Here is a 26277-nt window from a genome sequence, read left to right as displayed (position 1 = left end):
ACAGATTGTTCCAAACCTGTATGCATTTCTTTGCTGAACACAAGGGAAGATATTTGGAAGAATGTCAGTAACCAAACAGATCTCACCCCTCATTTACTGGGGTGCATGTGCTAAAAGCGATGAAGACCATTGAAACCATAGACTGAAATTTCTCAGTATTCAATAAGATGTGAAACTCTTAAGGTGAACACTGCCTTGAGGTCTCTGATATCACAGACAGCCGCACTTCAAAGAGGGAAGATTTTCACCACAGCTTTGAAGTGGGTTGAGATGTTTGTCCCAAGGCAATTGAGTTTGGGACTGGGATCTTGCCAGTTTTAACACAATGCAGCTTCATCTGTCTTCCACAAATATGAGTCCAATAAAAAGATGTGATAAAGACTGTGTATGTAGAATAAAATGAAAATATTGCTCTTTTCTAACACTCATCGGCTTTAAAATGATCTGTCAAATGTTTTTTTTATTTCAAGTGAAGTCAAGTTTATACAATTTTCATTGTTACACTCTGTACAAGAACACATATGTGACCCTGGATCACAAAACCAGTCTTAAGTATGCACGGGAACATTTTTAGTAAAAGCCAAAAATACATTGTGTGGGTCAAAATTATAGATTTTTCTTTTATGCCAAAAATCATTAGGATATTAAGTAAAGATCCTTTTCCATGAAGATTTTTTGTAAATTTTCAACCCAAAATATCTAAAAACTTTATTTTTGTGCGTGGATGGCCTGCTACAGTGCTTCGGATTAACAACTTCAAAGGCGATTTTCTCAATATTAAAATGTTTTGCTAGTATCCAAACACTAAGTGATGTCATGCTATTATGTTGCAAAGGGGCAAGACTCTGTGGCTCTGTATGGGTTTATGAGGATTGTGTTTGCCCTTTGCCAGACTGCACTGTAAAGAGGAATCATGGCGTGCTGGTTCAATCAGCCTACTTTATTTTAACTCTGTAAACAGCGTCTTCTAGTGTCCATGCCTTATTCTTGCACCCTGCGCAGCACAGTTAAACACCCCTTCATAAAAAGAACTCCAAGTTTGAGTTTTGTGTTTAATTCATGTTTAGCTTTAAGGTTGTGTGTATGGGTGTGCAGTTATATCAGATATGCACACATTAAAAACAATAAGTCCTTCTCTAAAAAATGGACTTGATCTTTGTGAATATTTTTCACTTATCAAACATGAGGTGGCAATGACGCAAGAACGAGTAAAGGGTGACAGAACTATTCATAGCCTTGACCACTAGGTGGCGTATGGAGACACGTTTCTTGCAGTCATGTGATCTGAAATTTCTATATCACTGATGTTCGTGACTGCAAAACACAGTAGCAGAAGTCATGTTGAAACTAAAACATCAAAACCAAGCCTCTTTTCTATTGATGCAGATATTTTCTTTCTGCAATAACATTTTCATATTTATATATACAGTGGCATAAAATGAAATCAATGGTCAGGTTCTGAGGGATGTGTCGCTTGTCATTGGACCTTGGTGAGCATATGAGAATTCGTTTTTCTTTATCATGTTGCGGTGGAACCACCTCCTTCGACACAGAGAGAATGAAAAGACAGGCAGTGATCTAACCCATGGATGCACAGAGAGAAAACTGGGTGTTTGGAAGGGAGGTAGTGTTCTCGGGGAGAGTTGCTTCATAACATAGAAACAAGCTCTTACTGTATGCATGAGAATCAGACACAGCTACATCTTTATAGGCTACTGTAGTGGAGTCTCAATGAACATATACTGTATATTACAGATCTCTTCCTATCTCTTTATACATTATACAACACAAAACATGTTTCTTGGTCAACGTTTTTATCATTATTTTACATTTACAATATTCCCATCCGATTTCATATTCATATAGTAGAGGATTATCTGTGGGAAGTATGCCATGTGTCTGTCTGTATGTCTGTCTGCCTGCCTGTCTGTGTTTAAACTTTGCCTATGTAGGGCACACCTCTTTGCCGGCCTTCTCTCCGAGCTCGACCAACCCCGCGGCTCTCCACAGGTGATCGCTTTCTCTCTCCAACCAATGACGCCGCAAACTGTAGTAACCCTTTACGGGACGAGCCAGATCTTTCTACGACTCTATTGAGCTGGACTTCGTCGTAAAACAAACGTCTGCTTGCTACTTTTTTGCCAGCAGAGCAGAGTTTAGTTTCATTGAAGTGAATGCGTAACGCATCCGCGCGCAATGGCGCCGTCGTTTACATTTACGCACGGATTATTATATGATCGCGTATACGATGTCGGATTACTCCACCGCCACGGTTCTGCCCCGGTGAAGATCCAGATCTCACAGCAAAAAAAGGACGATTTCAGAGTTGGACATGCGTCTGGTGTGTGTCTGCTTTCCGCCGAACTCCACAATACCATTTGGCAATCTTTGTGAATTCGGTGTTGACATGTTTAAAATGAATTGTTACCATCCGCCCTGGTGGTTGAACTGGTAAGTTACTTTTCCACCCGAATGGTTCTTTTAACGGGCAACTTTTTATATTTGGATTGGGACGTTTATGGGATTCGAATGTCGTGTTATGTTGTTCCTGGTTTGGTCAAGAGATGGTCGTAATCTGGCAGGGCAAAATGAGATGTAACGGTGGCCTGTTGTGTCGCTCTGCCTTTTTCCTGCTTGATCTTTCAAACAAATCTATAAAACGAACAACGGAAGCTTCAATAATAGATTAAACACGGCACATGACGCAACGTTGATCTTATTTGAGTATCAATATAGCTTTATTCTGCTTTAAATGTGAACTTTAAATAAAGGTTGTTCTTGTGTTGGTGCCAGTTTTTCCCCTTTTGGGACCTCTGGGGTTTAAACACACAGATGGAGCTTGTACTTCTTTCAGGGAATTCAAGCATAACATTGTATTCATCTATCATCTATATTTGATGGTCTTTTTGTGTTTTATTTTACAAAAAGAATTTTTTATGGTTTGCCAGTATTTAAAGTCGTGTTTAGTCGACATATATGTATTTAATATATTTTATATATATATATATGTGTGTTCTTTAATCAACATTCATTACAGGCGCGATTGAATGAGCGTTCACTTCCTTCCTTAGTTTGTTTTAAGAGTGTTTGCGTCATTGCGTCGCACCTTGTCACAGTTGTACAATAACAGATTTTCATCTGACATTGTTTTAGAAATATGTATTAATATTTTGTATCTATCGCGGTTTGTAATACCGTCGTGGGTTATTAAAGCTGAAATACTCTGAATCTAGATAGTTCAGGCGCCATGAATCTGATCTTTCCGCCTTCTCTGTCGAGTCATCCGATAATTATGAGGTTTAGTATGAAAGCGTAAAGGGCTCGACGACACATTGGTGCCGTGACTGAACCATAAGTGTGTTATCATGTTTGATGGTCATGTCCCCTTTGGAGTGTGTGTAATGTGGTTGACCTCTTAGTCTAGATGCATGATCTCATTTCGGCTGACACTGTAACTGTATCAGGTAGGCGGGGCTTGACACTGTCCGTCCATGGATACATTGTATACTGGATTGTTACATGTGTTTAATCCTCATGCATATTGTCAGAATGTGCAAACAGGGTTTTCTTATTCAAACGATATTTTCACATTTATAATTAACATCAATAATTATTTCACATAGGCTATTATTTGCAGTTATAGCTATCTGACCTGTAGCAGAAGGTTTTATACTTTAAAAAAGAACTAAACAATGCAGTAGCAGGGACTTTTCCCTAATAGAGGTATATCTTGATCCGGGTCATGGTGACATCAACTCGGTACCACTTTTAACTTAAATGAGTTAAAATGAAGCTTAAATACGCTATGCTCTGTCTAATCTGCTGTAAATATACTTTCAGATCTCTTACTCTTCCTGGCCAGGCCAAAAACGGCATTAATTGAATTCTTTTATTCTTCTTCTGAAGTCTGAGTCAATGCATTATCGTGTTTGTTCATTTGTCTTCATTTCAGCCTCTTCGTTTGTCTGGTTTTGTGATCCTGTTACTATATATGCAAAGCAGCTTTTTATTTATAACAGGGTGGGTGATAAATAGTTGTTAATTTACACACATTTTTTTGTACTTAAAAGCAGCAAAAAAAAACATGTTTTTACAGTGAGATGGTGAAAATCTGTAGATAGGGCAATACCTGCTTTAACTTGTTTTCAGAATATTATTGTACAAATAGACATGATACTTATTTCTGATTGTCTGACTGACATTACACCATGAGATCAACCTATGACATGCGAGTCATACCTGCGACGCTGAAATATCTAGTCGTTCCATAGTGAATGCTGCTTAAAATTACTTAAAATCTTATTAAATCCAATGTGTGATGTTTTGTGCAAATGAGCTTTTCCGTAAAGGTAAATTACAGTTTTTGTACTATTTGACGAAAACGTTTTGCTCTCATAAGATTGTTTTACTATTTAAGGACCGATGAAGGCCAAACATGAGTGCATTTCTTGAAAGAAAAATGTGTACAGTGAAAGTTATTCACAGTTTTGCTGAAAAACGTTAGACTTGTAGGCCACTATAGTAAGACCGTGTTTTATCTTGATTTCACCAGAAGAGGGCGCTGTATACTAACATAAGAGGCCAAATGAGCGCTGTGCTCTAACTAGATGATATTTTAACATCCAACAAAATCATTCTGCATCTTTAAGATACGAAGAAAATACCGTCGATTGTATTATTTTAACTTTCTGACTGTACCATGTTGTAACGAAAACGGAGAAACAATTGATCTCTTAAGAAATTAAAGCGGATTTATTCATAACACAGTTTGACAGCCTATTACAGTTTTAATAATGGGCACAAAAGTAATAAAGTGTATGAGATGTTAAATTAAAATCAGTTATATACTTTGCATATTTGCATTGTTGCGTAGCAGCTTCACAGAAAAAGCATACTACAACAAATCATTTCATTATAGCCTACATAAGAATAAGCAGTACGGAAATTAGAAAACAGCAATTGAGAGGAAAATTATAAAATACAAATACGTGGTATTGTTACTGTGCATTTTCCCGGACAGCAATACTCCGATTTTGCAATTTATTTAGACGTTTTTCCCTTAGTACTTATTTCTTGTCCGTTTTTTAAATGTCACTGATCAAATACCATAATTTATTATAACCAATTATAACTTAATGTGGTAACCTAGCAATAATGCACAGGTCTGCGTGTGGGAGCGAAGAGTACATTCATCTGTGAGCGCATGTACCGCCGTGGCCGCGAGCGCGTACCCGCGCACACAGCCTTGCGGGAAAAGCAGCGGCGCGCGTGCACGGGAGTGTGTGAGGGAGGAGGGGAACAAGGACGTGATCGAGAGCGCTGAAGAGTTTTTAATGTCCGCCATGTTGCGAATGGCGCACTGAGGAAGCGCGCGAGAGAGAAAAACACACACACCCGCCTCCGCTTTTCCTCGCCGGATCTCTACTTCACCAACATTTTTCCTCATCCTTTACCTCCATCCATCCTCCTCCATGAGATCTGTGGCGGTTTTATGGGTGATTGTGAGGGGATCGGATAGATTTATACAGTAAAATGAGTAAACTGTCGTTCAGGGCGCGGGCGCTGGACGCGCTCAAACCGCTGCCCGTCTTCCGTTGCGAGGATCTGCCCGACCTGCACGAGTATGCGTCCATCAACCGCGGGGTGCCGCAGATGCCCACCGGCATGGAAAAGGACGAGGAATCGGTACGGTTTTTACCATGCACACGCGATATAAATGTGTTTTCTGTCGGTCTGCGCAGGTTTGGATGCAACAAAATGGCCGCCCGAGAGGGTAGCGTTTCACACGGTGTTTTGGGGCCGTTTTGCTGCGTGCGTCAAATTTAAGGGTCGGTGTGTAATGTTGGATGTGTTTTCTGGCTATTTGGGCTGTAAAAGTCGGGTTGTGTCGAGCTGTTCGCACGCCAGTCGTGCGGCAAAAAACAAAAGGAGTCACGTGACCGCGGAGGGACCGACATTTTGTTGGATTTCTTACTCGCGCGTCTGCGATAGCGCCGAGCGACCGCCAGAGGGAGGAAATGACTGCCGGTGTTCCCCACTGTCAATAACATGGATGCATTTAAGTCTGTACAAGTAATAAACTTTAAGTTTGCATATAATTGAGAAGTCCGAGTTGTTTTAGACTCGCTTTATAAGAGTTGTATTTTAAAAGTTTATTGTATTTTTTTATTTGTGGAGATATTTCCAATATAATGTGTAAACATGTCACATTGCTTCATAAGAAATCTGAGGATACCAGGGCATTTCAAAATTACTTTTTATTATTAAATTGATTAAAATTTGGTATTCACTTTATTATTTGGATGTTGAACATTTGAGTGATAACTTCGCATGGCTTTACAAGAAACTCTACTACCTGGGAATTTATAAATTATATTTCCCATCATGCAAGCTGTCAAAATTAGTTATGTTTTTTATTTTCTTGTTGTGTGGCCTGGTTTACGATAACATGTAGTTATTTGGCTTTTATGCAGAATAATTTGTGAAAGTCGAGTTGTATTCCCTAGCAGCTGAAACGGTAATGGATATTCTCAGAGGTCTTGGTGAATGAGACTGAGCTGAAGGCCTCTGTGAGATGCAGCTGCTCTGTGTGTGCTCCTGAGGGACCACGGGCCGCCAGCATCAATGACAGAAGTGTGTCAAGTGTCTCTTGCACTCTCTTACATACAGAGTGGCAGATGTTTGCGTTTCAGGCTGCGGTGATGGAGGTGTTATTGTTCAGTAATTCAAGAAATCATATGTTGTGTGTCATGCAAAAGCGAAAAATGCATTTGCGTTGCAGGAACTTTTACCAATGCCATTTTTGAGACTTTGTGCATGCTGTGACGGGTGTTTTTTGGCCAATTGAGGACAGTGTACTGTTTACATGTGCAGTTTTCAATCTGAAATTGAACCAGAATGACCACAATTACTCTAGTAAAACTGTTGATTTCATATTGTAAGTATATGTCATCAATACGAGAAAACGAATAATGCCTTTAGGACGAATAGGACAGTACGAATTGACTTGAAATTATTGAATACAATTTTTCAAAGATGTAAATCTTTGTTGATCTTTTAATTTATTAGTGTTATGGTAGTTACAGTAAGTTGAACTTTGGTATTTATAGAAGGGCTGTTTACAGTGTATGCTGCCTAATATCTCCGGCCGCAATTATTCAATATTTTGATTTATAAATATGCTAACCTTGTGCTCCTGGGAGTATGTGATGTGTGAAGACCGTAATGGGCCCTACGCATCACAGGACAGCATTCCTCATAGTCCCCCCTTTCAATTCCCCGTGCATGCTAAGTTCAGATAATTGGTTCTGAATTGCATGTAAGTTTTACTAGAGTTTAGCGCATGGGACTGCGTGCTGCCTTTCACAAATAAACCAACACAATCTTGCGGCAAAAATATAACTGTTTTACGAAGTTGCTAATTCGTTTGCATTTGTACGAAATCATTAGTACATTTTGGTACGATTTGCTTTGCGGTAGTGACATTAGGGTAAAGGGTGGAGCTTCAGTATTGTTTATTTTCTAGTTATCGTACATTTTTGTACGATTCGCAACGGACGAATTAATACGAATAAGCCACCTCGTAAACTAGTTATGAAGTCCTGTGACATCACCTTGCTTAAGAGTCGATAGTGTTTTTCTTGATCATCTCTGGCTTTGTTTTTAAGTTAGCCTCTTAGCGATTATTGGTTCAACAAATGGAAACCGGATAGTTTGGTTTTGTCATACGTATTGTATTGTTGGATGTTTGTGGCACTACTTCGCCAGATGGCTGCAGGGCATGTTATATTGTTTTTTAAGTGGTTCCACTATTTGTCTTTAACATGAGGTTACTGAAACAACATTTAACAGTCCTTTTAGTGCACTTGCTTGTTTACTTTATCATACGTTTGAGTTATAACATGGAACACTTCTTCTACCACACTTTCATAAATCCTATGCACTGTTAAAGTTGCAATGTTTAGCTTGACGTCTGTATGCTAGGGCAACCACTTTACAGGATCTGATATCTTTAGACTTGTAAGATCAAAAGTGAATGCTGGGAGGTGAAACGTAGTTCAAGATTTTCTCTTTCTAAACTAAATGGGAACTTTTGGTGACCCAAAATATCTCTGTAATTGCACTTTCATTAAAGCACACTTTGATTTCTATGCATTACATTTTACATTTATTCATTTGGCAGACTATGTAAGGGGTTCGTAATCATGGAATTACTTTTGAAGCAATGATAACAAACCAGTCTTTCCATCATTTACTAAAACCCCTTTTTAACCAACCAAGTTGGCAGAAGCTCTGCAAGTTTAATCTAAACAAATGCAGCTGTGTTTTAATGCTTCATGCATTTGAATGCGTCATTGTTTCCTCGTTCATGTCATATCATTGATGCAGACATGGAAATCTTTAGTTGATAATCGTGCAGTTTTATATGGGACAGTGACAGTGAGACATTACTGTTCACAGGATTCAACACGCGGAAAACATTTACGATGTGTTTTTCATAATGTAATGTCCTCGTATGTAACCATCATTTGTTTTTTTTCTAGATTGTAGGTGTGTAACTAAATACAGTTCTGATTTATCAGCCCATACCATCATGTTGTTCTTCTGTGCAAACATTTGAATTGGAATATATGCTAAATTTGCTTGAAAAGGTTTACCATCATTTTACTTGGTTTTATTTTGAGTGTGAAAAAGACCGTATCCTTTATATTTTGAGCTGGTAAAGCTCTTTTTCTAATTGCTGTCCACTGTAAAAAGCATGAACATGTTTGGCTCTTTTCATGTAGCTTCTTTTCTACTTATTTGTCTTGGTCGCCAAGCATTATAGTACATATCTGGTGTGTGACGTTAGTTTGTTTTGACTGCATCAGTTTTCGGTTTGGGGGCTTCTAGACAATTTTTTAGCTCTGGGATTTTTACTGATGTGGAAAGATAATTTAAATAGTGGTTAATGGTGCAATCTTTAATGTCGTCTATAAATCAAACTTTCAGCTTTGGCCCCAAAGGGACGAACTTTCATTGAAGGACAACAACCCGTTACTTTGTATTTATTTCTTTAGATTGGGTCATTTATTGCAGTCGAGTTCTCTGACCCTTCTCCAAGGTCTTGGAATGTATTTTTGTGAAGCGTTTCCTCCCACACAAGTTTAGACATGCTGTTGCCCAGCAGCTCTCATCTCTACCAGTGGGTGATACAACCCAACTAAGATGATAAATGTGTTGGGTGATAATTGTGCCGGATGTTTTAGTTTGTTTGCAATATGTTATAAACGCAAACAATTCTTACATTTAGAGCTGCACGATTCTGGATAAATCGAGAATCAAATTCTTTTAACCATTATGAATGATAAATAAAAAGTAATTACAGAATTGTTTACAATTACCATATGTAAATGATAGTGGTTACTTTTTTTTTCCTTCAAATTTAAAAGTGAAACTTTATAAAAAGTGTTAATGCATTGAAGTGACTTGTATAAATATGAAATATTTATAGTAGGACCGCATGATTAATCAAAAATATTTTTTTTGACGCAATTTGGCTGATAAATGCTGCTGATTAAGCAGGTTTTCTCACATATCATAGAGCTGTACTTTACGAACAAGCTGCGCATAAAACATGATCTTGGCCTTTACGATTTCACAATCGCGATAGCCACATTGACAAATTCATAAGGTGACACCTGCAATTAAAGGTCTTTAGAAATGTAGAAATGTGCTTGACATCTACAGATTGCTTGTAGAAGTGTATCATTCTTCAAGAAGAATGATACAACTGATTAAAATAAACTCAGTATTTACATACAAGCGGTTTAAAATAACCTGAAAACATGGAATGCAGGGCAGTTTGATGAAAAACAACATACATCATCTCGATTTGTGCAAATAAGCGCACAAAAAAAGCTTGTAAACTCGCTTGTCTCATGCGTGCCTGTTGGCAACTCTCTGCTTCAATCCCAGTACTTCTGAGATCATTTGACACAGAAATAACGATAGTGTGTATTTGAAAAGACTGTTAGGAACGCCGTTTCTTAATGATGATAATGCTTTCTGTTTCAGTCGCAGCACCAACACAAATTGCGTTTTGACTTTAGTCTGAGCTTTAATATACGCAGCAGAATCGTTGATCTTTATTAATGAGACTGTGTGGGTGTTTGAATCGAGATCGCGATCTTTTCGCAATTGTAACTAGAGCTGCGCCATTATTGTAAGTTTTGCAGAAATTGGCCATTTCTTATGGTCAGTATTATATGCAAATATGTACCAAACTATACATTTATATTTAAAGTGAAGCTAGTCATTCTCTGACCGTTGTTGTATTTTATCTTTTTATCTTAATGGTTAGGTCAGGTCAGGTTGCCTGTTCACTAGAAATCGTAGTTGACATTTTCAGACTCATGCATAATGTAATATATTTACCTTGAGGTTTCTCTTTCCCTCAAGGGTTTTTCCTGCTATGACTGGTATGATATTCTTCGCCTCATCTGGTAGTAATTGTGATTTTCTGGGGTCAGTGACGGGGTCACTATGAGCATTTGCAATCCAAAGGTTATTCAGAGGAGTCTGCTAAAGGAAGTCTGGCTTTTGTGTCCTTAATTGCCTCCTTGCATGAGTCTTCAGTGAGAACTCACAGCCGAGAGAGAGAGAGAGATTTGATGCTAATAGATGAATAAGTTCATTGTTTTAAAGTTCACCTCAAAATCAAAATTGTGTTATTTTTAACTCACCCAAATGACATTCAACATGTTTTAAGACCTCCTGGCGTCTTCGGAACACAAATAAAGATATTGAGGGACATCCGAGAGATTTACAGACCTCCTCATAGACATGGATATAGTTGTTGTGAAGGTCCAGAAAAGTACTAAAGATGTTGTTAAATTGGTCCATCCGTTCCTTGTGGCTCAATTAAATTTTATTTGAAGCAACAAGAACAGTTGTGTTCAAAACAAACCATTTATCAACATTATTTATTGTATTACATCACTGAATTTATCCTCTGAGCTGGTTTGATCTCAAATGAATTGTTTTTACGCGTGGAGAATATTTTATTTGTCTGATGCCAAGTGTGAGCACAACTTCATCCACTTTGGCCGTTGTACAGCTGGTTTCTTGGTTCTTGTTGCTTATCTGTGAGAGCGATGTCAAATTGTATATAGACGCCTTTACTGTAAGTAAACATTGTAATACGTCTTTGTGGGCAGAGATGAAGTGGAGGCAGAAAAATCCCCCTGTCCTCATTACTAATGCTAGGTTTGTGACAATGACTGGAAGAAAAACAGATTAAATTTTTACATGTACTGTCACTCACTGAAAAATTTAACTTTAACGCAAGGAACCTGGCCGACTTAAATGTGCTCACTCAATGGATCCAAGGACGACCTGACAGGATTACCTCCAGTTAAATGGCCTGACATCTACACCTACCAGACAGAGAAACGAAGCGTGTATAGTAAAGCTAAACTGAGAGAGTATACATCTATAGATGCCTGCGTGTACTAACAGTGGCAAAAGTTAGCAAATGCATTTACTTGAACACAAACCTGACGAAAAACATGAGCCGTCTCTCTGTTCCCTCTCCCTTTATACTAAATCGCCACTGTTAAAAAGGATAAAATTAACTCTTACAGCTTATATATACACTGTGAGTGTTAAATTGACCTTTTTTAACACTGGCGGTTTAGCTATGAATGCACTTGTGACAACTAAAGAAAAAAAGATGATAAACATTTTCATTTGTTTAGTTTCTAGCCGATAGTTAACTGGTCGCTGTATAACTGATAACGTGAGCAAGCATACCCAATGCATTTGAAATTTAACGGTAGGTGAAAAAAAACCTTGTTTTTGATTTGGGTATACGTGAGATATTTTAAGACGCATACCCAAATCATTATCCACACCATCAAAAGACGTTAAGTGTTATGAAGTGAAACGTGGACATTTTCGATTGTTCATTCCGCTTCGTTTTATACTTAACTACAGCTGTTGTCTGTGTTTTTGTTTGGTAGTGGCAGCAGGTTTGTGTTAACATATCAAAGTGGAGACTGTATTCTGTCGATTTCGGCACTAAACAACACAACAAAAGAATATTTTCAACTCCTTATGTAGACAAATCTGCTGGTTTTTATTGGCGGCCTCCAGTTTTCCCTTTGTTTTGCCTCCAGCTTATGCCGTGACGGCAGCGTGACGTCGACCGTAAAGGGGTTGATTGAGTTCTTTGTAAATTTTTAAGGTGGGATGGTTTTGATATCTCTGGTTTTAAGAACCCCGAGTTCTTGTGGAAATAAAGTGTCCTTTGAGAAAGTGTAGTCACGTCGACCCAACAATGTTTTTGCCTTGCTTGTGGAAAATATGCAGTGGACGTGATGCTTGCCATTGCTATGATGGTGTAGCTTTAAGTTTACGCTCCGGTTAAAGCTTTTAAACATCTTCATTGCTTACCAATGCTTTCCCACAATTACACAATGTCCTTTATTGTATCGTTTGCAATATACCGGTACAAATTCTCCCCACAATAGGAATTAATCAACGTTCAACAATCGTTTAGAAATCGTGCGCATCGGTTTAATATGATTTCTTGCCTGTTATATACAGGATCCATGAACGGAGCGTCTCGTGTGCAGATGCACCCACGTGCACTTTCATAGGGACACACGCGCACCGCACTTCTGAAGGTTTACAACCAGTACAAAATGCCAGTTTGTATTACGTTATTTGAAATGACAGCATGGAGGATTTAATTAGATTTCTTTTATCTGCATTTTTCTGTTCTCTTTCTGTAGCGCGAGTCATAGACAGAGACAGTATATGTTTCTGTGGGAAGAGAAGGTTCACACAGTTCAGGAGAGAATGATTGGCAGCGTGATGCTATCGTTTCCACCCAACAATACAGTTTAGGTATGACGTGTATACGGCGTTTTAGTTACTTTTATTATTTCTTTACTATAACATTTCGAAGCCGAATCTCACTATTATTTAAAAAAATGCTGTAGGTATATTTTAGGAGCCTGTTTGATTTGAAGTACATTTTACTTTTTGATTGTTTTTGTTTCTGAGGCTCTAGACTGCATTACATGCAGCTACTATCACTCGTAGCAAAAAAACAGCGGCGTATGGGGTTATAGTTATATAGTTAACACAACAAATATCAGATTTTAGGGACATATCGCCCATCCCTAATGTTGATTATAGATTGTGAAGATCTGACAAAAGCTGTATAGCTATACAATTGTTTTCCCCTCACGAAATTGTAACTAATAAATGATGTCCGTTGGATGCTGTAAATAAGTTCAGTGTAGAGCTGCGCGTCTATTAACTTACACCTCCGGCTAAAATCATAACACTCCAATCGGTGTTGGTGCTGCCGCAGAAGCATTATCATCATTAGGTATGAAACGAAGTCTCAACTAGTCTTTTCAACCGCACACTCTCATTATTTCACAGCGGTACTGAGATCAAAGCAGAGTGTTACCAACTCAAACGTGTTTACAATCCCTTTAGTCTACCCAAATTAATCTCACACCAACATAAAGTAAATAAAGTTTTATGATTGTCTTTCAGGATTGTGTTACATTGTTCTGATTACGCTTCACATCCAAACTAGACCGGTCTGAAACAAAACTCACGATTGACAAATCCAAGTGCGCGCCTTTATCTGTCATTGCGGTTCAAACACGTCATGAGGGTGTGTGGAGCTTTTCACTGTATTAACGCTAATAGCGAAGCAGCGCTATAAGAGCTTTTCATCAAGTTGCCCATTATTTATTTATATATACGTGTTCAGGATATTTTAAACTGTTTATAGGTGAGAAGACTTGTTTATCAGTTGTGTCTTTCTTTAAAGATCCTTTCAAGCAGTCTGTATATGTCAGAAGATGGCTGCAAATTGATAAATCCTTCAAAAGACCTTTAATCGCAAGTGTCACCTTATGAATTTTTTTCTGTATATTTTACCTTGCAACTCTTTTACGATTCTGAATGACGTTCTCAATTTGAAACAAAAGAATTGGGATTCTCGTTCTATCCAGAATGCAGCCCTGATAAAGTGTGTCAGTCTCGAATCAACGGTTGAAGATAATGTTTATCTGCGGTTTGTGAATGGGGGAGCGTTTACTCAAGCATCTTTCTCTGTATGGTTACCATAGGAACACCATCTCCAGAGGGCGATCTCCGCCCAGCAGGTGTACGGAGAGAAGAGGGAGAGCATGGTGATTCCCGTCCCAGAGGCGGAGAGCAACATCGCCTACTACGACTCGCTCTACCCTGGAGACTTCAAGATGCCAAAGCAGCTCATTCACATACAGCGTGAGTACACGGACGCTAATGAGGACTCGCCGCTTAAATGAGTGTTTTACATGGGATAGATTGCAGTTGGGGACAGGTATTGGAGAGTTTCACTCTTTGTTGTGTTAATGTGCAGCAGGTGTTTCATGGAATTTTGGGGAGCGTTCGCGGACAGTGGGTTATAACATCTGCCGCCCACTACTGGTTTAGTTGTCCCTCAATGCCCCTTAGAGCTAAATGTTGTGTTTAAATGAACGCTTTGAATGTAGGCATGTGCTGGTGTTCGGTAATACGGTACACTGCAGTAGTGAAAATGCTTGGTAGTGTTATTGCGGTCAAATCACTGTGAAGACTGTGCCTTATCTTTTCCTTTGACTGGATATAATGACACTCCGTTCATGCTGCGTATGCATCATACGTGCGCGAAGTCGTAGTTATGTTGTTAATAACGGTAGTGTGCCGGAACAAATATTTAGATTTGAAGATGAACGGCAACAATCGTATATCTTGCCACAGAGTGCTGCTTTTAAATGTCTATTAAGCTATGAATGATCCTACTGCTTTTGCTATCTGGAAAAAAACATGAATTAGCACTGTTGCTGTACTGACACTGACAGGGAATTATTTATGATGAACTGATGTATATATCAAGCCATGAATATTATGTTACACAATACATTTGTATGTTATTTACACTTTTGAAAAGTGGGCATCTTTAGCTTAATCATCACCATTACATGTGTTCACTTACTTAAATCTAGTATGGAGTAAAATATCATCATATTCAATTGAACACCTGACAAATTATCAATAAGCTTTACTTTCTATTTATTTCTTATTATTGGTTAATATATGACAAGTTCTTTATCTTGTTATCGACACTATAACACTGATATTGGCATATGTTTTTGCAATGCATTTTATCACTGTGATACTACCGACAGAAATGTTCATTCCCTAAAAATTCCCACAGTGCACTGCAAAAACTAGGGAGCATAGATGCTCCCTATGTTCCCTTACCGGAAATCACATGACAAGTTTTGAAGATTTTAAAAGTGGAGGTAACATGCTATGTCATGCATTCTGACATCTTAACACTTTTGAACATGCTGGCTTCTCATGCTTAACATGGTCAACTTGTTAAATAAACGAGTTGGACGTGTGATGAAAATCAAGGCGAAAGAAAGAGCCAAAGAATTTTGAAAAAGCAAATGTTTATTTTAACGATCTACTTAAGTTAAATTTAATAATCGGCCAAATTTGTGCACAAATATTTAACAGAATAATGAAAGTGTTTCTCATATGTGTGTATATCGTTCTTCTTCTGTGTCCCATATTTGGAGTTTCTGCGCGAGAGCGCCTTCTGGCTTTTGGTTGTTGCAGCATTTAACCGTAATTCATTGAGGAAACGGAGCATAAGAATTCCACAATATATCGTCCCAGCCCTATTCTAAGAAGGCTTTTATTCATCCTTGTGTTTTAATGTATAAATTGACTGTGTGTGGTAGTCAATATTTAACTGGATCACAGGGAATTTTATAGCTGTGTGTGTTTTCGGTGAGAGGGAGAGAGTTAAAGCAAGTCTGGCAGCCCCTGGGGTGTCTGTAATGGAAGCTGGAGGTGTCCTGCTGTCAGAGACAGTCTGTGCACGCTCCTTCACACACCAGACAGCTGAGAATGAGGGAGAGAGGGGATTTAAGGCGGTGGGAATTATGGGATTTTGAAGAAAGGAAATAAGTACCGTGTTTAAAAGGGTTTCCTAGATCTCTTGAGATTTCACGTCTGCTCTACATTGCAGTTTATTTTGGCCAAGATTTAAGTTTTATGTACGGTGGAGCAAGGAAACCTGAAATCGACACGAGCACAATAATAGACAACAAAGTGCCAGCCAGATCAAATAATGACACTGCAGACTCCAGTGAAGGTCGAGCTGAAGGTTGTTGAAGAATGTCTAGCCTAAATATTTCACAGGCAACTTTGCAAAGATACATCTGAGCTTTGATGTTGATTGTCCTCTAACCAGGTGAAGGCAATAAAACGTCACTACTTTGTAAGCCGTACACATTGTGCCTCATGCACAGTTAAATATGATTGGTCTATAATTCTGCTTGCTTGTCCAAATTTATTTCAGACCTGTTTGACTTTCATCCGCAGAACACAAAGGAAGAAAGTTTAACAACTGGAACACGTTTACTTGCATTGGTTTTCTGTTCATATGTGATGAAGTGTTCGGTTACCAAATCTCTTTAAAATATGTTGTGTTCTGCAGAAGAAAGAGGGTCATATAGGTTTGAAATGACAAGAAGGTGAGTAAATGATGAAAGACATTTCTTTTGGTGTAACCTGTCTCTTTAAATACTGCGATGTCAAAGTTGAAATGTACAAAGTATTGAGATACAATGTATTCTAATATTGTCTTGATTTTTCTTTCAAACATTTAAAAGGATGATTCACCAAAAAATTGTCGTCATGAATTACTCCTAGTTGTTCCAAACCTGTATACATTTATTTGTTTGGTTAAAGACAGAGAAAGATATTTATACGAATGCTTGTAACCAAACAGTTCTTGGACTACCATAGTAGGAAAACGGACAAGGGTAGTCAAAAGTGCCCCAGAACTGTTTGCTGTCCTACATTGTTCCGTTGAACACAAAGATATTTTTAACAGACATTGAGACTTAAGTAGTCAATGGTGGCCAAGAACTGTTTGGTTACAAACATTTGTCCTAATATCTTTCTCTGTGTTTAACCAAACAAAGAAATGTATACAGGTTTGGAACAACTAGTGAGTGAGTAAATCATGACACAATTTGTATTTTTGGCTGAACTGGGTTTTAAAATTCACCTAGTTTTATTTAATAAACACTGCATATATGAATTTATCGCAACTTCGGTTTCATGGTGACTTTAATGCTATGAACCTTAGACTGTCAAAACCTGTGACATCGTTTGACTCAACAGAAAATGTGTTGTTCAACTTTTTTAATAGAAAGCTATTAACCTAACTCCCAGAAGTTGTGTATCAGAATTGAGGCTTGTTATTTTGTCTGGCCTTTGTCTCAAACGAATATCTATAGAAAAATGGCAATCACAAACTTTGAAAAAAGGAAATTTGAACTTGTTTGTGAGATTTAATGTGTCTCTTTCTCTTCAGCTTTCAGTCTGGACGCAGAACAGCCTGACTATGATCTGGACTCCGAGGATGAGGTTTTTGTGAATAAGCTAAAGAAGAAGCTGGAGGTGGGAGCGCTGCAGTTCGAGGAGATGATTGACAGATTGGAGAAAGGCAGCGGACAGCAGGTTATTAAAAAACATTTGCCAATTTTAGTGTGAACTAGCAACCTCAGGGATTTTACCTGGCGTGGGCTGAAGGAGAACCTCTTGACATACAATTTTAAACCTCACAGAGAGTTATTTATCTTTCTGTCTCAATTAGTTATGCCTTTTTTATTCTATGCTTGCTTGTTTAGGTTTAAGGAAAAAAGTCACTTGTCATAAATATTCATTATAAGTTACAACGTGTTAGGTTGTCGGATAAAAAAAATATCAATATTAAATAAGTTGGATGCATAAATTAACAAAGCAATTTTCTTTTCTGTTCTTTGCTACAGCTGGTGACTCTACAGGAAGCGAAGCTGTTACTAAAAGAGGATGACGATCTGATCAGGGATGTGTTCGAGTACTGGAGCCGGAAGAGGAAACTCCGTAAAAGCGGATCCCTCATTCCGACCATCAAACAGGAGAAGCGTGACGGATCAAGCACCAATGACCCGTACGTGGCCTTCAGGCGGCGGACCGAGAAGATGCAGACAAGAAAGGTGAGCGCTTGACCCAGCGGCCGTATTGACGTTTTATTCTTTAAAGCAGGTCCCGCTGTGCAAATTGAAGCAGCCCAACATGGCAGCTGCTCGGGGTCGATCCATCCAGCCCTTAAAAGGCTCTGCTCTATTGACAAACTCTGTGGTTTTCCCTGAGGTCCTTTTTTAAGTGTTAGTCAAGGGTTATGCAGCAGAAACTTAGCTGGATGAAAGTAATGAGCGTTTGGAGTCTTTCGACAGATGTTTGAGTAATTTCGTGGCAGAATTGACAAGTGTAACAATAGAAAACGTTCAATAGATTTGCAGATCACCTCAGTTGACCGAGCTAAAGCCTATTCGTTCTGAAATCATACTCGGAATGATGTGAAAATCTTGCCTTAAGCAGTTATCAGATTGTCTCCCACTGTTTAATCTTTACTTTGTCTGCTAAATAGTCGGGGGTTATGAGTTTGAGTTTAAGGATCATTGAGCTGAGAAAATGAGACTCGCATAACATCAGATGGTGATTATTATACACCCCTGCAGTCATGTTGAGATGATCTGCTTTGTCACACAACGCAAAGATTTTCTGTTTATCTTTCACACTTGATAAGCAAATTATTTTTGCTTTTTGAAAAAATGAAGGATCAATGGCCACTGTTTTCTTCAACCGCTATCAAAATAGCACTTGCTTTTGGTATCTAATTTACGTTTGAAGTCCAACATTGTGGTATAAAATACACCAGTGTATTTTAAGCTATTTCTAAAAATCTTGTTCTCGTGAACCCAGTCTCGTCTCGTGAGATAAACCAGTGCCCTTGTTTTGTCTCAAAGTAATTTTTTGCAATTAAAACATAGTCCTGGCTTAAGCAAAGCCTTGTCTGTTAAGCCAGGCTCTAATTTTTTTCTTTAAACCGGTATTGTTCTTGGTTTCACAGAACCGTAAGAATGACGAGGCATCGTATGAAAAGATGCTCAAACTTAGAAGGGACCTGAGTCGTGCCGTTACCATCCTGGAGATGATCAAGAAACGAGAGAAGAGTAAGAGAGAGCTGCTGCACCTCACGCTGGAGATTGTGGAGAAGAGGTACACACTCTCACAAACACGCATGTATACACTCACAAACATACACATATACACACAGATTCTCTAGTGTTAAATACGTTCACATGCACTTAGTCTCACTAATTCACACGCACTACGCTAATTTTGTCTTTGCTCTTATTCTTAGATTTATCCTTAAAGTTGTATTTAAAAAAAACCTTGTCGGCTCTGGAGTATATTTACGTGCATCTGATATTAAGCGTTCTGCCGTGCGTGTTCAAGCATAATGAGAACGGGTCATGTATTTTTAATTGGCTCAGGCTTTGTCGCCTATTCTAATTAATGGTTGTTTTATGTGGCTAGAGGAGCAATTATTCTTCACCTTCTTCGTACGTAAAGGGCACATCATCGGGGTAGAGCGCCATTAGTGATTTGTCTTGCTTAATAACTCGGATATGGTGTGTGTGTGTGCACTGTGTGATTTACTGTTAGCACTTGCAACTCATTACAGAGCTATTACCTGTCAAAAAGCGTTGCTTGATGCGGTTTTTAACCCCAAAATATATTGAAATGTAGCCAATTGGCGTTAAAAATGTTCAAATCGTGCCTTTTCAGAAACACTATGCCAGACCTTGGCTCGGAGGTGATGGCGGAAGCGCTAGCGATGGCAAAACCTGTTTACAAGATTCCCATTATGCCCTTCTCTAACAACAGTCAGTATCGCAACCAGGACCATATGGACTTTAAAGACTACAAGACCAAGGTAGAGTTCAAATGCAATGAAAGAATCTCTAGATAAAATTAGATCCAGAGGTGAAATCTTTTTTTCTGTTCTCTCAGCCTGAAAAAACAGAAGTGGTCAGAACCAAAAGGAAATACGAGAAGAAGCCCAAAATGCCACCTCTCTCCGCCCCCTTGCATACTGGACCCTCCCTGTTTAACCCTAAAGACCTCAACCAGTACGACTTTCCCAGCTCAGACGATGAGCCCTTTTCACAGGTACGCACGAATTGTGGGATTGTGACGCTTTGGTGGTGCAGTAATGTCAGACTTCGAAGTAGTTTTTTAAGTTGGAATTTTGCACTTTGTTAATGTTGAACTTTCTGTTCCCGTGCAGATGCATTCTGGGTCATCAGAGGCAGAGGAAGAAAACGAGCCTGATGGAGCGTTTGCCTTCAGGAGGAAAGCCGGATGTGTATATCGCGCTGTAGGTGTCAACACTGACCTCATGTCTCATATCCTGTCCTTTCCTCTCAAACTTTTTTATTTTCCAGTATTGTTTTGCAAATCTGCCTGATTTAGATTGAGCCAATAGCTTTAACTCACTAGGATTTGACACAAAGTACCCTCCTTTAGACACCAAAAGAACGCTGCTTTGTGACTGCATCTTTACTATGTGCTTATATGTAACTGAGCACTCTTACGATTGGTCCACAGCTTTGCACGTCACACAAGCCCCTTCTCCTCTTCCTCTTTGTCTTGTTTTCTGTTAATGTTCTTATTTTGTTGCACCTATAGTCCCGTTTGGATCAGAGTGGCAGCTGGCCCTGGTGCAGCGAAACAGAAGGAGGGTCATGTGACCCGCGGTTCCGGTACTCCCTCACCACTCTTCCCCGCCGCTGTGTCGGGTTGGCACGGCGACGGGTGGGACGAGGTGGCAGGTAAGCAAAGCCTCCTGCATTGCACATCATCCTACATTTTAATTCAACATCTTCCTAATCTGATTACACTCGTTCTTTTAGAGTTCTCCTGGACAGAGCTTACTCAGATTTGGACGGCGTATTTCAAAATCTCGATCCGGAATTTACCTTGCCTGCTGCTTCTGTGCGTTTGGAAACCCCTCCCCAGACTATTACCTCAAGCCACGCGTCCTCTTCATCTCCGCCCGCACCTTCCTCCTCGCTTCCTGCTTATTCAGACATGAGACAGATCCTTAGAAACATCAAAACATGCCGCTGGAGGCACTTTAAACCGCGGACACTAACCAGCCAATCGGGCGCAGGGGATGCGCTGTCACGGAAACAGTTTAAGGGGTTTGTCAGGGGAGTGATGGGTGCTAATACGCAGGGAAGAGCTGCGGGACCACCACCTGTAGGTGAGTAAACTTGTGCATGCTAGCGGGAGTGTTTCTCATGGTTAATTCAGAAGAGTGTGTGGAGAATGTTGATTTTTTTGCTGGTGTTTACTTTACGGACAAATAAAAAATCCATTAGAATTCAATTTAATCAAGACAAAATTCATATATGGTAATTATTTATTTATGGCAACTTTTTATATATTTTTTTTAAAGCTAAAGGTCTTCCGCCACTTGACCAGAGATTCACTCAAGAGATTAATGTATTTAAATTGGCAATTAATTGACTCTCGTTTTCAAAGGAAAACAATAAAGCAGCTGCATCTTTTCCTAAAACCTCATTACACACAGCTAGCGTTTAAATAAAATGCTTTCAAACGATGCAGAGGAGAAAGTGTTTGCAAACTGTGTTGGCGATTTCTTCTCGGTTTCATATCTGTGCATCATGGCAAGCATGCCTGATTTCTATTATGATCTGCTCTTTTTTTTTAATGGGAAACATTGCAGTGTTGTGTTCGCCGTGAGCTCAGTTTCACCTGGAAATCTTACAGGGATGGATGTTGGGTACTGACACATCTCTTGTAAAATGTAATGCACACAAGATACTCCAGGTCATGTGTATTAAACCCTGTTTACTTTGGCACCAATGAATCCCGCAGGAACATTTATAAACAGTTTTGGGTAAATTACTCTGAAAAGGGGTAAATTATTAGTACCTAGTTAAATATTCAATAGTGTAGTTGGATTACTGGACTCCAAAAAGTATTTAATTACTTATTACTAATTACTTTCTATATCCTATATCAACTTTGATTAGTTAAGTGATTCAATGAAAATGCTCTTATTTCATTCAAATACATAATAATTCTACTTTGTGCAGGCTTATATTAACTGACCTAAGTATTACAAATGTGAGAGTGATAGTTTAAAGCATGGAGTTTTAGTTTTGATGTCAATTCCACTATAGCACACATATGTTACCCACAGTATTTAGTTGAATAACTTCATCAGAAAAAACGAATTAAATTAAAGGAAAAAAGAAAAAGAGTAATCCCTTACTTTACTTTTACTTAAGCAATTAAATTACAGTAATTTGTTATACCCAACACTGATCGGTGCTTATTATTCAGGAGAATGTGTTTATCATCATCTGAGAAAAAACCTTTTTCATGTAACCGAGGCCATGTGGCTGGACATTTTTAAATGGAGTAGTTCGCTCAAAACCGTCTTTTTAAACCTGCTTGAGTCTCTTGGGTGTTGCTGGTGCCAGATCTGGGGAAAGACCTTGATAAGACTAGAAGATACGATCATTCCAAAGCTGCATGGTAACCTTCAACATTGGCTTTCATTGACTTCCATTGTATGGACACAAAACACGGAGACATTTCTCAAAATATATTTTGTGTTCTACAGAAGAAATTGTCAAATATAGTTTTTAAATGACATGAGGATGAAAAGTGATTAAAAAAATTATTTTCGGCTAAACCGTCCCTTTATCAACTTATTATCATGTAACTTGTATTTTCTTGACTTTGTTGCATATGCAAGTCACTAATCCAGCATTTGTTAAATGTTGATTGTGTGTGTTTTAGTGTTTTCTGCAGATCAGTACCAACAGCATCAGGAACAGCTGGCGCTCATGCAGAAACAACAGCTGGAGCAGATCCAGACCAATGACACGCTCTCCAACCAAGTGAGTACGAGAGGTGTGCATGTCACTTGTGGCCTCGGGCCTCATTTTTCAACAGTGTGTGGGAAAGTTCTATATTTTGTCCTATGGATGAAATTTTGAATGCATTTAAGAAAAAACAATCAGTTCGTACACTGGTATTACGCACACCAGTGAGTAGTCATTGTTGATAAATCCCACAAGTTAAGCGCCATGCTCGTTCATGGTCATTTGTAAACGACCCATTAAACCATATATACGGTGACGGAACCTCCCTTTATAAATCACGTGAATGTTCTCTGCGCTCTCGCTGAACAGATCATAGCGATCTTTGAAAATGCATTCTTTGCGCAAACCATATTTTGCTCAATTTGGTTTTAATTGTTCATTTCATGATTATATATGCGAGATTTATTTGCACACATTAAAATGTTCAGAAAAGAAACAGAAAAGTGAGATCAGCCATGACACTATAACTACATTTCAAATGATTCCCCATCTGTCTTTTGTAGCTTCTCACACCAATTCATAGTTTGAACTATGAATTTACTAACTATATATTTGCAAATAAACGACACAGGAAACACACGATGGCACTTTCTTTTTGTAGTATACCTGTTCCACCACTACATTTTCTGCATAAGCATGCTCAGAGGTGTGCTTATATTTACACGCAATTCTTCATATAAGTTGCGAGATCCCACACTTTGCGTGAAACTGTTATGCACCCATTTGTGCGTATGCTCTGCTGATAAATGGTGCTCCTGTAGTCTGGTGGTTTGCGTAACACTCCTGGCCTGTTTCAGTCTCTGGTTTCCAAGACGTTGGACTCGGTCAGCGCCCAGTTTGCCGCCTCTGCCCTCATGACCTGTGACCAGCTGTTGACCCTAAAGGTCAAAGAAGATGGCCTCGTGGGAGGTGGAGTCAACGGGGTCATCCAGGCATCAGGTTTGTCACTTGCAAGCTTTTTCAATTGGTTTCAATCATCATGCGATTGTCCTCTTCATGGGTTTTGTTTTCACTTTGTAGGAGTTAACAAGGGGTTCAGTATCTCCACTACATCCTCAGCTTCTGGCCTCAATAGCCAACCAACTTCCGCTGCTGCTCCGCCCCCCTTCCTTTCTGCCAACTCTAACGCAAGCCCCGCCCACACAGTCCACATAGGCAACCACGGTAACAACACGGCCAACTCCACCTCTCAGGTCCTAATTGGCAACAACTTGCGTCTCAGCGTGACTGCGCCCTCTATCGCCAGTCTGAATGCCCGTCACCTTCCCAGAAGTCTTAGCAATGTGCCACCCGCTGCCTTGAAGCTCGCTGCCGCCAGCAACTGTCAGCTCCCAAAAATCAACACTGGGTAAAGAATATGGACTTTCTCTATTGAAACCGCAATTATTTTCTGTGAACAAATTCAAAGAAAATCTGAAATCTCTAAAATAACGATTAATTTAGGTTTATTAATATTTGTGGGTTGATTTATATTTTTTTTTTGCTTGGGTTAGATGCTAGGTGCCCATTTATGCCTAGACTTAAACTTAGTTGTACATTTAAGAATGTCTACATTTTCTTTGCCAGCAAATGATTGCTGGCTGTGCCCACACCTTTTGGCATCACAGAAACGTTGCATATTATGCAACTGCATGAATCCTTTTTAATTCATTGTTTACTTAAAATAGTGTCCCGTTTGTTCACAGGGAGAACCACGAACAGGAAAAGCTCAACAGTATAGCAGAGAACACAGTGGCCATGGAGGTGACGTAGTGACCGTTGCCTGGGCAACGTTCTCTTTCCGCCCAGTCCAGTCTTCTGGTGCTGTGCACCAACCGGGATTGGGGAAGCAAAAGGACAGCGGGTTTCCAATGCAACGGATTTGACGACAAATTTAATCTCGTATTTTTTTTTCTTATGGCCCCTTTTTTATTCTTTTACCCTTTAAAAAAAAGTATGCTTTGTTTCTGTTCAGAAAAGTGACATGTAAAATATTAATATGGCAAATATTCAATGTACAGAAGCTACATATTTGTAAAACGCCCCACCCACACCATTGTATATACGCTACTTGAATACGAACTGTTGAGTTGTGATGTTTTGCACTTGGGGAATCAATATAGAAAAGTAAACGGGAACGGGTGGGTCAGGGGGAATGCGAGCGTAAGCCGTGAGGTCGGCAGGCAAAGAGTGTGTGACTGGTTATGTGCATGGTGGGGAAACCTGCTGTTCTGTTCTGCCTATTTATTGTGCCGTGTTTACAGGTTATGTTTCTCCCGTTTTTTTTTTTTTTTTCGTACACTGTGTCTCGGTTGTTTTCTGTGATGTTATAAGTGTTTCGATAGCTGGCGATAACTAACTAAATTCCCCCTCGTTCTTTTCAGTTCAGCCGATTCACACTTCGTTATTCGGGTTGAACGTTGATGGTGTCATGCATCATTTATTTTGGTTTTTGTTTGTTTTGCTCTTCTCTTCTAGGAGGGATGGGGCGGTTGGGGTTGACGCTCTTTGGATTCTGGGGAGGTAAATTTATGGGCGTGGTTATAAGAATCTTCCATTTTTATCATCCCAAATAATAACAAAACCAGGGATGAAGTCTTCATGTGGGAGCTTCCGTAGCTTCCTTATCAACTAAGCACTATTGTTTTGATTTTTTTTGTTGCTTTTTGTATCAATTCTGTGTCTGTTTTTTTCATAAAATGGAAACAGGTCGTCCCCATTTTTATTTCTTTGTACAACAGAGTTATTTTTGTATCATCTTGAGTTTCTAGGGTTCGTTTATTTTTAGTTCTTGTGGTGAAGCGTCTATGGTGCTTCGTTTACAAAAGACTTCATCTTTTGGTTGCTTGTTGATAAATCACACACGCGACGGCTAATAAATGTCCACCTGCATCCGAGTGGACTATTTCAAGACCTGAAAAACCACAAGTTTAAGGTTGTGCCTTCCTTTGGGAATGTCCTGCTCAGTCTCTTCCGTGAAGAGGATGCTCTGGATCAAGACCGCTGTAATGCGGTACGCACTTGTCCCGAGCTCGGATCTCCGATGCCCAGTCCACTGGCTGAACTGATTCCTCCTCCAGGGGTTTTTTGGTCTGATCTGGAGGGAGAGGAAAAATAAAATTTGGAAATATTATTGAATAAGTGAAAAAAAATGTGACAATTCAAACATAAATCAGACAATAAAGCCCAGGTTATTATATGTGAATCACGTCTCTTGTTTCATTTGTGTGAAAGAAATATCAAAAGCACACTAATTTTATTCAAAATGTTCATTTTTTTCAGTTTAGTCTTATTGAATGATTAAAAGTCAGAGTAATATCTTTTCAATAGAAACAAATTCAATTTTACATATTGCGTACATTGATTTGTCTGTCAGATTCTCAGATGAGAGCTGTCTCTTGAGTAATGCGAACAATAAATCGATTTT

General features: G+C 39.1%; 1 protein-coding gene across 2 annotated transcripts; it reads left to right on the top strand.

Moving 5' to 3' along the window:
* Nucleotides 1-2036: 2036 nt before the first annotated feature.
* Nucleotides 2037-26053, top strand: epc1a (enhancer of polycomb homolog 1 a). Of its 2 annotated transcripts, none has more exons than XM_079476520.1 (14): nucleotides 2037-2451; nucleotides 14139-14298; nucleotides 17432-17577; nucleotides 17889-18095; nucleotides 19013-19161; nucleotides 19735-19882; nucleotides 19960-20118; nucleotides 20237-20326; nucleotides 20638-20780; nucleotides 20862-21214; nucleotides 22786-22886; nucleotides 23669-23810; nucleotides 23892-24219; nucleotides 24557-26053. In XM_079476520.1, exons 2-14 carry the CDS (start codon nucleotides 14199-14201, stop codon nucleotides 24621-24623), a joined length of 2133 nt encoding a protein of 710 aa, XP_079332646.1. In that variant the 5' UTR covers nucleotides 2037-2451; nucleotides 14139-14198; the 3' UTR covers nucleotides 24624-26053. The 2 variants fall into 2 exon arrangements, with proteins under 2 accessions (XP_079332646.1, XP_079332645.1); XM_079476519.1 differs by lacking the exon at nucleotides 2037-2451 and adding an exon at nucleotides 5128-5685.
* The last annotated feature ends 224 nt before the right edge of the window (nucleotides 26054-26277 follow it).

This window comes from Barbatula barbatula (genome assembly GCF_947034865.1).
Source record: "Barbatula barbatula genome assembly, chromosome: 16".
NCBI classification, from domain to species: domain Eukaryota; kingdom Metazoa; phylum Chordata; class Actinopteri; order Cypriniformes; family Nemacheilidae; genus Barbatula; species Barbatula barbatula.
The sequence above is the reverse complement of the archived record's forward strand: the minus strand, read 5'-3'. Positions and strand labels throughout refer to the sequence as shown.